At 40.1% G+C, this 14,765-nt stretch overlaps 1 protein-coding gene across 6 annotated transcripts in view; it reads right to left on the bottom strand.

Annotated features, from left to right (window-relative positions):
- Positions 1-3,542: 3,542 nt before the first annotated feature.
- LOC116509310 (RNA-binding protein 12-like) overlaps positions 3,543-14,765 on the bottom strand; it is a 63,597-nt gene continuing 52,374 nt past the window's right edge. For all 6 annotated transcript variants that reach the window (XM_032218429.1, XM_032218427.1, XM_032218428.1 and 3 more), the window contains 3 exons: positions 12,118-12,251; positions 7,324-7,560; positions 3,543-6,274 (listed from right to left, as the gene is read on the bottom strand). In XM_032218429.1, coding sequence (XP_032074320.1) covers positions 6,158-6,274; positions 7,324-7,560; positions 12,118-12,251 — 488 coding nt within the window. In that variant the 3' untranslated portion in view covers positions 3,543-6,157. The remainder of the gene's footprint in view (positions 6,275-7,323; positions 7,561-12,117; positions 12,252-14,765) is intronic.

A 14,765-nucleotide genomic window follows, 5' to 3' on the forward strand; every position in this document is an offset into this window, starting at 1 on the left:
GCAGCAGCAGCCGAGCCGGGAAAGGGGCGCTTTGGCAGAGCTTCCGCAGCGCCCCCAAGGACCGCTGACCTCGCACCGCCGCTTCTTCTTCCCCGGCCTTCCCAGTTAGCTTGCTTGAAGCTCCAAGGAGGCGGGAGGAGGGTCGCAGGAGTGGAAGTGGAGGGAGGTCTCCCCGGTCGGGAAGAGCTGAGAGGCTGCCGGCCCCTTTTGCAGGAAAGTTAACTTTTCTTGGTGAAATCCTGCCCCCCCCACCTGGTGAGTGGTCGGCTGTCCTCTTCACATAAGCTGCCCAGAGTTACCTGTGTGTGAGGTGGGCTGCCCTATGCATTTGCGTGTGTGCGCTGGAGAGAGAGTGAAAAAGAGACGGAGAAATAATTATATTAATTAGATAGATCAGTGTTTCTCCACCTTGGAGACTTGAAAGTGTGTGGACTTCAACTCCCAGAAAGGGAGTTGGGAGAAAGGAGGAGAGAATGAAAGGAAGATGGGGGAAAGAAGAAAGAGGTAAGGAGAGGAGGATGGAAAGGAGAGAAAAAGGAGAAAGGATAGAAAGGGGAAGAGGAAGAGCAGGAGTAGGAGAAAGGTATGGGAAGAAGGAAGGGGAAGGAGAGGAGGAAGGAGGAAATTAGAGAAGGGAGGGAGGAAGGAAAGGGAAAGGAAGATGGAAGGGAGAGAAAAGGAAGGAGAGAGGGTAGGAAGGGAAAAAGGAAGAGTAGAAGTAAAGGAGAGGTAAGGGAAGAAGGAAGGGGAAGGAGAGGAGGAAGGAAGTAGAGAAGGGAGAGAGGGTGAAAAGAAAGAGGTAAGGGGAGGAGGATGGAAAGGAGAGAAAGAGGAGGAGAGAGGGTAGGAAGGGGATGAGGAAGAGCAGGAGTAGGAGAAAGGTACAGGAAGAAGGAAGGGAAAGGAGAGGAGGAAGAAAGTAGAGAAGGGAGGAAGGGAGAAAAGAAAGGGAAAATAAGGTGGTGTTATAACAGGAGGAAGGGATGGTAAACAAAGCAACCCAAACTGTATATTATAACCTATTAAATGAAATAATAAATGTATAAGAATGATAAATGTTAAAACACTTGTAACCAAACGACATGCTATATGTGATGATGGTTTTTTTTTCTTTTTGTTTTGTTTTTTGTTTTGTTTTTATTGTTGTGGGTATGTGTCGTCTATGTAACAAAAAAAATTAAAAAAATAATTAAAAAAAAAGGTGGAGAAACACTGAGATAGATGATAATGAGATGAGGGAGGGAGAGGGAGAGAGACCATAACTAGATAGACAGATAGGCAGGCAGATAGACGGATGGATAGAGAGAGAGAGAGAGAGAGATAGGTAGGCAAGCAGATAGATGGATGGAGAAAGAGAGGGGGAAAGAGGGAGAGGGATACCATAACTAGATAGGCAGGCAGATAGACAAACAGACGGATGGATGGATAGAGAGAGAGGATGTGTATAATTAAGGTGACCAGACGTCCCTAGCGAGGTCGCGGGCTGGCAGTAACCGCCGCAGCCTAGCTCCCCCCCCCCCCCAGTCAATGGTGTCCCTCTTTACCAATCTGAAAATCTGGTCACCTTACCTTTGGATGACCGTGTATCTTACCTGGAAAGAGAATCTCAATGGTTGCAATTGTTGATAGAAGCAGACAAAGGGCTTTTTCCATCTTTTCCTTTCAGCTTTGCTTTTTTTAAAGCACACCTCGGTTTTAACTGCATGATTTTGAACTTTACTTTTTCTTTTTGACTTTCATTTTCAACTGTTAATTGACTGGTTGAATGCTGATTTTTTCTAAGCCCTTGCTGAATTTTAATGTGTATTTTTGCACTTTTTTACTGCTTTATTTTGGAGTTGTGAATCACCTTTGCTTTCACTGTATGGAAGTCGATGGCGAAAGAACTCTCCTCTGGGTAGTAAAAGTGATCTAGTTTGATTTACATTGTTATTGGATTTTTACTTCAAGGATTTTGTACTCTTATTAGTTTTTTAAAGCTCTGGTCTTATTTCTTTTCACCTCTTAATGGGAACTTCCCTTTTTTTCCTATTTACTTTTTACTGAGGGAAATATTTCAATTTTTTTCTGAAGTTATTGTTATTGTTTATCACTTTCTTCTGTCTTTGAAGAACTATTTACCTTTTGTTGTGAAAGCTCTAAAGAACTTAAGAAGATTGATTGAGATTGGGGAATGGGCTTGTATCAAAAAAAACAATTGTCAAGAGATGCTGAGTTTCAATTTATAGGAAGATTCTTTGAACAAATGCTGCAGATATATTTACAAGAGATTTATGACTTTAGGGAATGAGATGCAATTGTTGAGAAAAAATAGATTGAACATTTTAAGAAAAAGTTTTATCGTGAAGAATCAATCATTTGATTCTGAACAGATCAGAGGTAAATGGTTGAAGCAATTTATGGCAGATCAGAAGCCATAATTGGGTTTCTGCAGATAAATACAGTAGCAGATTGTTAATGGTGAGCTTCAAAGTTTAACTTTGCTGTTGGTTTTATCTGTTAACTATTTTTTCTTGTATAGTACATAGATGCCAGGTCAAATTGTTTGGGTAAACAGTTATAGAATTCATAAACTGTGGTCTTGCACAAGGGAGCGGGACACTATTCTTAAAATATATTTATCAGTATTCAACTAGGTGAGAGGAATCTATGTGTATGTTTTTTTAATTGAATTTTTAATGTCTTGTTTAGCTTTACTTTTTTGTATTTTACTCTTTTTTGGAATTTGTATTTTAACAGTGAATAAAATATTTTTTAAAAAGATACTAAAGTGTTAGATAGCTCTCTGCCTTTTAGGATCAATGTTAAAAGAATCAGCAGCCAAAAAATAAGTTGTAGATAGGTTATCAATACCTTAGAAAAGATATTTAGATGCTAAGATGTGTCTATATCTACAAATTATGCAGGCAATGGTTTTTTTTTTTTTGTACTCTATGGAAGTTGAATAAATAAGGCAGAAATATTGACTTTTCAACTTCGGGATTAGAGAAGACACCTGAGAATATCATTAGTAGCCAAGAAAACAACTAAATGGGTCATTTAGTTCTCACTTCAAGCATAAATGACCACCTCAAATAATCATATCTTGGACACATTAAGCAAAGATGTGTGAGTACACACAGCCTCCCTGGCCCACCCCATTGGCTTAATGCCCTTAGGTACAGAAGATTCTACCATTACCTTGTGGAAATAAGACGAACTGTCAGTTTGTGTATGTGTAAACTGAGGATAGGCATCAAAATATCCTGAAAAAACCACTGAAATCGTTGGCTTGAAAATGGCTCACAACATCAAATTTCTCATTATCAGGAGATCAGATTCTTTAGCCTGGCGTATGTTGGGACTGCAGCTTCCAGAATTTGTCATCAGTATGGCCTTTAATTATGCTAATGAAATATTCAAAGATCATTCAAGATTCGTTTATACCAATCTCATATTATTGATTACTGTATGTCTATATTAGGAATGTCCCCAAGTTCCCCATGTAATTCGTTGAAAACTGTTTCCATCTACAACCGAGAAGTTTGATTCAAATCAGAGGCTTAGGTTTAATAAGGAGATTTAATACAGAATGGAATTCTTACATTAGAAAAGTTTTTTCCATTAAACATATAATCAATCAGTGCAATAGAAGATTGTCCAAACAGGCAATTTTCAAAAAGGCTGGAGATACCTTTTAAAAATTTGGCTTACACATTTTAAAAGTTTGATGTAGTGGTTAAAGTGCTGGTCTAGAAACCAGGTGACTGTAAATTCCAGTTCAGCCTTAGGCATGAAATCCAGCTACATGACCTTGTGCTATGCACTGTTAGCTCAACTCACCCTACAGGGTTGCTGTTATGAGCAAAATAGAATGGAGTAGTCTATATGTTCTCTGCTTTGACACTTATAAAAGTAATAAAGGCAGAATCAAAAAAATTTAAGAGTACAAATTCTTCCTAATATTCCTCCAAATACAAAAACACTATATTCTACTTCTGAGAAATGCATATTTTTAATAGAAATGAGTATTAAAGTTGCCGAGTGTTTCTCAAGGACAGTATAAATTTGCATTATTTATTTTACCATTTTAGAAATCAATTGTTATCATCCCAGTATGAGTATAGGATAGGCCCTACAAATTGAATCCAAACCCCTGTTGAATGAGAAATCCTAAAACATTCAAAAACAAAAAGGCTGCAATCTCTTTGGAGTGGTTCCATTGTGGAAAACACCTCCCTAAAACTTAAATTTATTATGTATGTCCTGCATTCTGTCATGATAGAGAACAAGTCCAAATCTGTCTAAAAAAATGCAGCGACAGCAACTTTTCTCAAGGGTTTGAAAATGGACACAATATTATTACCATAGAGTTAATTTAAACTGAGATAGAATATGATAAATATGTGATTACAGGGGTAGTCTTCATGACCACACTTGGGCCCAAAATTTCCACTTCTAATCAAGGTATTATCAAGTGAGTTGTACCTAATGTTATGACCTTTTTGCCACAGTTGTTGAGCGAATCACTGTGGTGGTTAAGTGAATCCTGAAGTTGTTAAACAAATCCAGCTTCCTCCATTTAATCTGCTTCTTCAAAGCCAGATGGGAAAGCGATCACATGACTCCAGGACACTGCAACTATTGTAAATGCATTATAATTGCCAAACACCCAAATTTTGATCATGTGACCATGGGGATGCAGCAATGGTTCTAAGTGCAAGGGTCAGGCATACGTCACTTTTTCACTGCTGTTATACTTTTGAATGGTGGCTAAACGAATGGTTGTAAATCATTTACTTTACTGTCTTTAAAGTAACTTTGCTTGATGTATTCATTAACCAAGCAGCTCTATTTGGATCAAAATGCAAATTCAGCATTAGGTAAGCTATTTCACTATCCAAAGACAGATTTAATTTCCTAATATTTGGATTTGTAAATAATATTTGATATTACTGATCATTAAATTTATTCAAACACATTTTCCTTTAGATCAATAAGATTTGGACTTTCTTATAAAAAGCTTTACTACTCCAAAATTATAGAAAATATAAAATGAATTTTCCAAAACTATAACAAAGTATTTAGTCTAAACTAGTATTGCTGTAACTGAAAGCATCCAAGGGTCCTGCATCTTATGGATCAGCGGCATAGCAATTCTTGAAAATTACACTCATTTTTTTTCTCCACTGAGCATCAGTCAAATACATAAATGAAATATACTGTAAAGATAATTTGAAATATAAGAACCAAAATACCCTTAAGAACAAAGCTGAATGTAAACAGCATTATTTAAAACATGAAACGTTGATTTGTATTCAGCTTTGGTAATGTATAAAATTTCTTTATAAAGAAAATAGTTTTAATATTTGTCATTTCATAAAGACCCACAACAATTAAGGAGGCAATGCTATAACAGTGCAAGAAGATTTGTCTTTCTACAGACAAGAAATTGTCCAGGAATATATAATAAATGATGTATATAGATATATACAATATATCATTTATCATTATATATTATAATATATAATATATATTGTGTATTATATACACACATATATTTCTATACCACTGAAAAGATTCCACAGAAGCTAGATGTTCATGCATAGATAAATCTTTTTTTAGGGAATTTCCAATATATGTAACATATCTGAACTTCTTGTAATCTGATTATATTGCATAAAATTTAGGCTTGTGCTAAAAATAATATAGTATTGAGGTTACAACAACGTCATCTTAAGAACCATCAACCATTTAGTGACCTAAATGATCACTTTTCTAAAATCACTGCTAAGACCTATTCAGGTTATATAATTTTAACAGAAAAAAATATAATGTAATGCTTTAATCTTGTTCCAAACCCGTTTCTTCAATTTAATTTCATGCTATGCAAAGTGTGTGCAGATATTCAGAATACAAACTGATAAAGCCAATCCTATGATTTGAGATAGCTACTAGATTCTTAATAATAATCATCAGAGTTCCTATATATTTTCTATGTGTACGCAGTTCCTATAAATTTTCTGCATATAATATGAGCAATATATGCAGAACCACAGATATGTTTTTGAGTGCAGTGTTACCAAATGCCAGAAGACAAGTGCTTTCATTAAAAAAACTTTTGTCTGCAGCATTATTTTCTTTACTGCACATATAAGCAATAAAAATATTCTTTGCTTTATGATTGCTTTTCTGAAGGCAATTTTACAGGTGTCAGGCCAGCTTTCTTGAAGTAGGAGACTAGTTGTTTAGGGATTTCAGCCAATACTGCCTGGGAAAGTGCCTCCCGAGGAGCCTATGAAAAAGAAAATGTATTATATAAAGTCATGAATGGTACACAGATATAAAACATTATTTTCCATGGAACATTTCACAATATAAGAAATGTAACAGAAGAAATAGATAAAAACAGAAATAAGCAAGAATAAGCAATAAAATGCCCAGTTTACCTACTGCTACCCAGAATTAGTAAAACTGAGTCATTTCAGTTAAAAATAATAAGATTAATTATGCATTTCCAAAACTCTAGTTTTCCTCAAACATCTTTTGCATTTTACCATACCAGCATACAAAGCAGTAATTTTTTAATTTCTTAAAATAATTGGTTAAGAAAGCAGAAAAAGAATATATCTTGCCTCCCATACATTTTGTCCCACCCTTGTGAATGTGGATCATATTAGTTGTTTTTTAATTCAAATATTGCAAGCAGATTTTAAGCAGAATTCAAAATTAAATCTGAATAACACGGGACTAGATGCAACAGTTTACCTAATTAAACACTAACCATAATAAAACAGAATAAAAAATACAGACAGGGAGCTCCAATTTCTGATCCAAAGGAAGAGGCCTTCTTATGTTATTAAATATGGCTAAGAAATGGGCAGAATTAAATCTGTTACAAGTTTCTGCCTCTGGAAAAAAACCAGTATCTTTTTTAAAAAGTACAATAACCTTCTAGAACTCTGAGTGATTACATCAGATCAGGGCTCCAGATACTGCTATCATCAAGAGTATGTTCAAATTAACCTATTAAGACATAACAAGTTAAGCTTACATTTCTTGATATAAAATGTCACAGTTATTTATCTTGATTCACAATCAACACTGCTGTTTGTAACTAGAGTAGAGAAACCTGTGACTTTCCAGATAATATGGACTTTTCATTTTAATTTACTGCAGAGTTTAATAATTTACTTAATGGATCAATTTAATCTCTAGGGGGAAAAGATTCAAGCCCTGATCCGTATTCTTTAGTTACTGGTAGTTTAACATCCTGAAAACAAAATGGTTGAAGCAGCATAAAAGCACATACAATAAATAAAGTAAATGAATATGGAAACCTACATTTTGGAACTGTCTAAAAGGCACAAACTGGACAATATCTCGTGCAACTGGCTCCCCTGCCAATGACTTCAAGACACCATCATCCCCATCCAAAACTTCCATGGCTTTGAACTCAGCACTGCCAACACCAATAATAATGATAGACATGGGCAGCTTGGAGGCATTTACGATGGCTTGCCTAGTTTGGTCCAGATCAGTTATTTCCCCATCTGTGATTATCAGTAAAACATAGTATTGCTGCAAAAAATTAGACCAATCAATAAAAATTAAGTCAATAAAGCTTATATACTATAATGGATTAGAAAGAATAATGCAATTATTTTTAATTATCAGTTCTGATCTCAATAATTATGTTCAGATTTTGCTTTGTTTAATTTACTTTAGAGGGCACTCAAAGAGCTGCCTATACTTTTATATGAGTTATACATTGGTTTGACATTAAGATATGGATACACTCTTTTCAGTAATAGCTTCTACTTTATAGATTTTTTCTAAACAGATGTGTCTAGCTTCATATTTGAAAAGGAAGTCTCTAGAGGTCTCAAACTCATGGCCCAAAGAACAGATACAGTCATATTTTCTGCAGCCCATCTATGGTTCATCCACTCATCCTATCTTGCCTTGAACAATCTGCATTCACTCATTTGCCTGCAGTGCCTTGTTCACAAGCTTTCCAAGAAAGCCAGAAGGAAATTGGGAACAAATGGACATGGATTCTGAATGCAAGCAGATAACACCCTTTTCTTCTCTCTAGATCTGTCTTCCTGAGGCCTGAAGGGCAAGACTGGTGAAAAGGCAAGTGGAGGTTAAGCCTGGCACTGGCACTCAATTAGTGCATAAGGATTCATATATAATCTTGCAGAAGTGCATAAATGGTTAGGAGAAAATAAGAGACCGTCTTGGGAAAAGAGAAGGCATGAGAAACAGACTCTATATTTCTTCCACTACAGAGTCTGATTGATTCAAGAGAGAAATTCTAGCAGGCTTTCAAAATTCTTATTACAATTCCTACAATAATAAAGTAGCATTTATATAATCTCTATACTCTGTTTTCTGCTTTGGCCTACTCTGAAGCTCTGATAACCGCTAGGTCCAGTTATTACAGGGAGAAGGGTGCATAGGCAATCCCCCCCGCCACAAGGAAGATGAAGTCACATGAGGCTGCCAGGGCTACAGCAGCACATCAGTGCTGGTAGGAAGCAGCATGTTTTCCCCATATGATAGACATGAGTATAGTATTTTTCGGAGTATAAGATGCACCTTTTTTCCTCAAAAAAAGAGGCTGAAAATCTGGGTGTGTCTTATACACTGAATACAGCATTTTTTGCCTCCTGAGACCCCATCCCTTCACCAAAATGGCTGTGCATACTCTTATGGAGGCTTTCAGAGAGCTCCTGGGAGCTGGGGAGGGCAGAAATGAGCAAAAAACGAGCCGTTTTTGCCCCCCTCAGCCCCCATTAGCACTCTATAAGCCTTCATAAGGCTATGTATGAAATTCTTTTTACAAAAAGGGCTCGTTTTTGCAAAAAAAAAAACAGGCCGTTTTTTGCTCATTTTTGCCCCCTCCCCACGAGTACTCTGCAAGCCCCCCGCCAAGGCTATTCATGGCTTTTTGGGAAGAAAAAACGGGTCCGTTTTCATGAAAAATGGGCCGTTTTGGGGAAGTTTGCAGAATGCAAAAACTCCCCCCCCCCCTGGAAAGCTCTTTAACTGATTGATGAGAATTACATTGATCAAGTGCTGGGCCAGCAGAAACGAAGTCTTAGCTGCTGCAGACTGTCAGCGATTTCCTTCTGCAGCACATGGATAAATACACCTGGAAACATCTACCTACCTACCTACTCTCTCTCTCCCTACCTACCCTATCTCTCTCCCCCCCTCTCTACCTACCTACTCACTCTCTCCCTACCTATCTACTGTATTTGTCTCTCTCTCTCTTTCTATTTCTCTCTCTATCCCTCTACCTACCTACCTACCTACCTACACACACTCTCTCCCCCTACCTACCTACTGTATTTCTCTATCTCTCTATCTTTCTCTATCCCTTTATCTACCTATCTACCTACCTAACTACTCACTCTGTCTCGCTACCTAACTACTGTATTTCTCTCTTTCTCTCCCTCTTTCTTCATCTACCCACCTATTTTTAAAAAAAATTTGCCTCTTCAAACCCTTGGTGCATCTTATTTGGATTTGGATTTGTTTATTATTTATAGGCCGCCCTTTTCCCTGAGGGGACTCAGGGCGGCTTACAATTTATAGGGAGGGGGATACAAGACAATAAAACAATAAACATGAAAACAGTGCAAGTAAAAATAAAACACAACATTCATCATTCGGGTGGGGACAGATTACAATCTTTATCCCCAGGCCTGACGGGATAGCCAGGTCTTGAGGGCTGTGCGGAAGGTCTGGAGGGTGGTGAGCGTACGAATCTCCACGGGGAGATCGTTCCAAAGGGTCGGAGCTACTACTGAAAAGGCTCTCCTCCGCGTAGTTGCCAGTCGACACTGACTGGCAGATGGAACTCGGAGGAGGCCTAATCTGTGCGATCTAATAGGTCGCAAGGAGGTAATTGGCAGGAGGCGGTCTCTCAAGTACGCAGATCCACTGCCATGAAGGGCTTTATGGGTGGTAAGTAGGACCTTGAAGCGCACCCGGAGATCAACAGGTAGCCAGCGCAGCTCGCGGAGGATGGGTGTTATGTGGGCGAACCGAGGTGCGCCCACAATCACTCGCGCGGCCGCATTCTGGACTAGCTGAAGTCGCTGGATGCTCTTCAAGGGCAGCCCCATGTAGAGCACGTTGCAGTATTCCAGCCTAGAGGTCACAAGGGCCCGAGTGACTGTTGTGAGAGCCTCCCGGTTCAGGTAGGGTCGCAACTGGCGCACCAGACGAACCTGGGCAAATGCCCCCCTGGTCACAGCCGTCAGATGGTGGTCGAAGGTCAGCTGTGGGTCCAGGAGGACTCCCAAGTTGCGAACCCTGTCTGAGGGGTATAAAATTTGGCCCCCCAGCCTGAGTGATGGAACACTAACCAAATTATTGGGAGGGAAACACAACAACCACTCGGTCTTCTCCGGGTTGAGTACAAGCTTGTTAGCCCTCATCCAGTCCCTAACGGCTTCAAGACCCCGGTTCATCACGTCCACCACTTCATTGAGTTGGCACGGGGCGGACAGATACAGCTGCGTATCGTCCGCATATTGGTGGTATCTTATCCCGTGCCTCCGAATGATCTCGCCCAGCGGTTTCATGTAGATGTTGAATAGTAGGGGGGATAAGACCGAACCCTGCGGCACCCCATATGTTAGGGGCCTAGGGGTCGATCTCTGCCCCCCGACTAACACCGACTGCGACCTGTCCGAGAGGTAGGAGGAGAACCACTGTAAGACAGTGCCTCCCACCCCCACCTCCCGCAGTCGTCGCAGAAGGATACCATGGTCGATGGTATCGAAAGCCGCCGAGAGATCAAGGAGAACCAGGATGGAGGCATGGCCTCCATCCCTGGCTCTCCAGAGATCATCGGTCAATGCGACCAAAGTGGTTTCTGTGCTGTAACCAGGTCTGAAGCCCGACTGGAAGAGGTTAAGGTAACTGGCTTCCTCCAAGGACCATTGAAGCTGGAAGGCCACCACCTTCTCAACAACCTTCCCTACGAAGGGGAGGTTGGAGACTGGACGATAATTGTTGAGTACAGCTGGATCCAAGGATGGTTTCTTCAGGAGGGGTCTCACCACCGCCGCTTTAAGTGCGGCGGGGAAGTGCCCCTCCCGAAGGGAGGCGGTAACAACCGCCTGGATCCTACTCACCTACTCACTCTCTCTCACTACCTAACTACTGTATTTCTCTCTTTCTCTCCCTCTTTCTTCATCTACCCACCTACTTTTTAAAAAAATTTGCCTCTTCAAACCCTTGGTGCATCTTATACTCTGGTGTGTCTTATACTCTGAAAAATATAGTACTCCAGGCTGCAGATCTCTCATTCATTTTACCTCCACAAACAAAATAAAGCAGCAAACAGTACCATTCTTTGGTTCTCCCCAGTTCACACTTTTCTAACTTGGGCTTTGAGATAAGGAAGTCATGGAAAAGGACATCTCTTTTTCCAAAAGAAAGGAGAAAAGAGCAGTCAAAAGAAAAGATTTGTAATACCCTTCCATGCAGAATTTCCCCAATTTGCCTGCATGGAAAAGATGACCAGGGACTAGAGGGTTTGTCCTGGTGAAAGACATCTCAATGCAGTTAGGAAGCTTTCTATGGAAGAAGCAGATAGGTAGGTAGTTGTTCCTATAAAAGGAGAATAGTCTTTTTAGGAAGTCAACTGTAATGACTGGCTGAGATTTCTGCCAAGGATGGCAGAAAATATCTTAAATGTGTTCCGCTTTTACTAAAATAGCAAAAGGCTTATATGTTTAATCAGATTATGTGGAGAAAGTAAGAAGAGATGTGTCTCCTTTGGAAACTGAAGCTTCTCTTTGAATGATCTGTCTTCTCTGGACAGCCTGAAGATTTTTTAATGGTGTGGAATTACAACTGTCAGCATCCCTCAACTGTGGCTGACGCTACTGAAAGTTGCAATTTATCAACATCTGGATGGCAATACAGTAGATGAGGAATTAAAACATAATTATTACATGTAAATAACATTTGTATCAAAGAATAAAATGTTTTGGGAGTGGTGGCCATCGAACTACGTCATCCTTATGAAGCATTTGTGACAACCTGAATTTGAGCCTCCTAAATTAAATGAAAAGTAAATGTGTAAAGCAAAACATCATCAAGCCAACTCACAGAAGCAGTTTTTTCTTGCATTGCATGAGCAGCAAATCTAGCAACATGATTTATAATTGGAGAGAAGTTTGTTGGACCATAAAGACGAATCTGAGGCAAAGCCTGTCGATAGGCATCTATAATTCCTTGGATTCCTAAAACAAGGAAATAGCAGTTACTTAAAAACTTTGGACACAGTACTGTACACATTTTTCAAACCTTTCAATAAAGAAATGGGAATAGCAGTCTACTTGAATTAGATTGGTCATTTACCTACATGTCTATGGAGTTTCTCAGTCATCCAGGTCATGGTTGTCCCAAAGGTGCTTTTACCAGAAAGTCCAGTTGCCTCTTGAAAAAGCACCTTTGGGATTATTTACCTATTGGTAGTTCTTGGGTTATAATGCAATTGAGACTCGGAACTCCTATCACTAAGCAATGTAGTTGTGTAGCATGCCATAATGTGATTGTGATGCTTAGCAAAGGCAATTCTGGCAGTCCTGGTTGCAGTCATTAAATGAAGACTGTGTGATGTACGTGATCGCAATTTCTAACTTCCTGCCAGCTTCCCATTGACTTTGCTTGTTAGAAGGCAGCAGGGAACATCAGAAATAGCTCGCTGTGATGTAATGAAGAGACTGGTGCACGATCGCAGTCACATGACCGCAAGGAAACTGGAACAGCCGGAACTCCAAGTAGTTGTCATAAGTCACCTTCATTCAGTGCCATTGTAAGTTTGAACTATCTGTATTCTCATTTCCTTCACTCCCATTTTCATGATGGTAAAAATACCAAGTGTTTCATCTTTTAAGAGGAAAATGGTGATAAAAACATTATTAACAACAGTATATTTGTACTATGAGGTGATTATCTTACCTAAAGGCTTGTTACTACAATCGTGTCATTCAAAATTCAAAATTAAATTCTTATCTAAAATGTTTATGTAATTTTAACAAATTCTCAAATCCAAAGTATATTGTTTAATAGTTTTTGGATACTTTTAATTTTATTTTATCCTTCTTTGAAACTGTTAACAGAATATCCTTTATACCTTTGTTTTATGACAATATCATTTAAAAAAGCTGACTTAGATCCCAAAAAGTGATGTATTAAAGAAACTAAAATGCTTTGAGAGGAAATTTTAATCATCTTGCCAAACAATAAGAAGGATTCTCTCACAGATATCAGCCATACTTCAGATGGCAAAGTGATTGGAAAAGGCCTTCAGCAACTGTTTCAGTGTTGGATAATACTAAAGGAGACAAGTGATTTGTGTTGCAAAAGAGGAACACAAAAAAGCAGTTGTGTTGACTATCAACAAAAATTAAAAATTCAACAATACTTCAAAAACTTCAATAAAAACATCTAAGAAGCTGAGTGACTTTGGACCAGCCCAACCCACAGAGTTGTTGTGTGGAAAATAGGAGTAGGAAGGTGTGTTGGGTGTGTTTGGCACCTTGAGTTATTAGCAAAAAAGACCGTTGGCTTACCTGAACGGTCGTTCTCGGGGCACTGCGAAGAGAGCCCAAATGCTGGGTTAACACAGCCTATCTGCCCTTGGACTGAGTGATGTTTTTCTTGACCACGCCTCCCTTTGCCTGCACATGCTCAATTCGAAAACGAAGGAACCGTCCTGTAATCAATTACAGTCAATACAGCCACATCGTTCAAATACAAACACCCGGGTGGGTTTGGGCTCTCTTCGCAGTGCCCCGAGAACGACCGTTCAGGTAAGCCAACGGTCTTTCTCCAGTGCACTGCTCAGAGAGCCCAAATGCTGGGACATGCCCAAGCTATTGAGTCCCAGGGTGGGGAAGCGCCGAAGCCTCTGGCATTTCAGCCACTCTTTGTAATACTCTTCTGCCAAGGAGGCTTCGGCTGAGGCAAAGGTGTCAATAAAGGCCGTGGGGGAAGCCCAGGTGGCCGCTCTACAAATGTCTAGGATAGAGGCCTGGGTTGCCCAGGCTGCAGATGTTGCAGCGCTCCTGGTGGAGTGAGCGGTGATTCGTCTCGGAGCCGTCTTGCCCTGGTGCTCATATGCCAGTTTGATGCAAGCACGTAGCCAACGTCCCACAGTGTGAGAGGAGACCTTGCGGCCCAGGGACGCAGGGAGGAAGGAGACAAAGAAAACCTCTGACCGGCGGTAGTCCTTTGTTCTCTTTACATACGTGCGCACGGCCCGTCTCACGTCCAGCTTGTGCCACTCACGCTCCTTAGGGTGAGAAGGATGGGGACAGAAGTTGGGCAAAATAAGTTCTTGAGTCCTGTGAAACAGGGAGTTAATTTTCGGAGCAAATAACGGATCAAGTCTCAATATTACTCTGTCCGGGTGAACTACGCACAAATCCTCCCTGACAGAGAGCGCAGCAAGCTCGGCTACCCTGCGAGCGGATGTAATGGCCACCAGGAAAGCGGTTTTGATGGTGAGGTAGTGCAGACTGGTCTTTTTCAAAGGCTCAAATGGGGCTTTGGTCAGGGCCTTAAGCACAAATGGAAGATCCCATGACAGATACCGGTGAACAGTTGGAGGGCTGATGTTCGCTGCTCCCTTGAGAAAGCTCTTGATCTGGGGGAGCTGACTCAGCGAGCGAGAGGAGCCCTTTGCCAGGATGGTAGACAACGCTGCAACCTGGCGTCTGAGGGTGCTGACTGCAAGGCCCTTATCCAGA

This window comes from Thamnophis elegans, chromosome 5 (assembly GCF_009769535.1).
Source record: "Thamnophis elegans isolate rThaEle1 chromosome 5, rThaEle1.pri, whole genome shotgun sequence".
Taxonomy (NCBI): domain Eukaryota; kingdom Metazoa; phylum Chordata; class Lepidosauria; order Squamata; family Colubridae; genus Thamnophis; species Thamnophis elegans.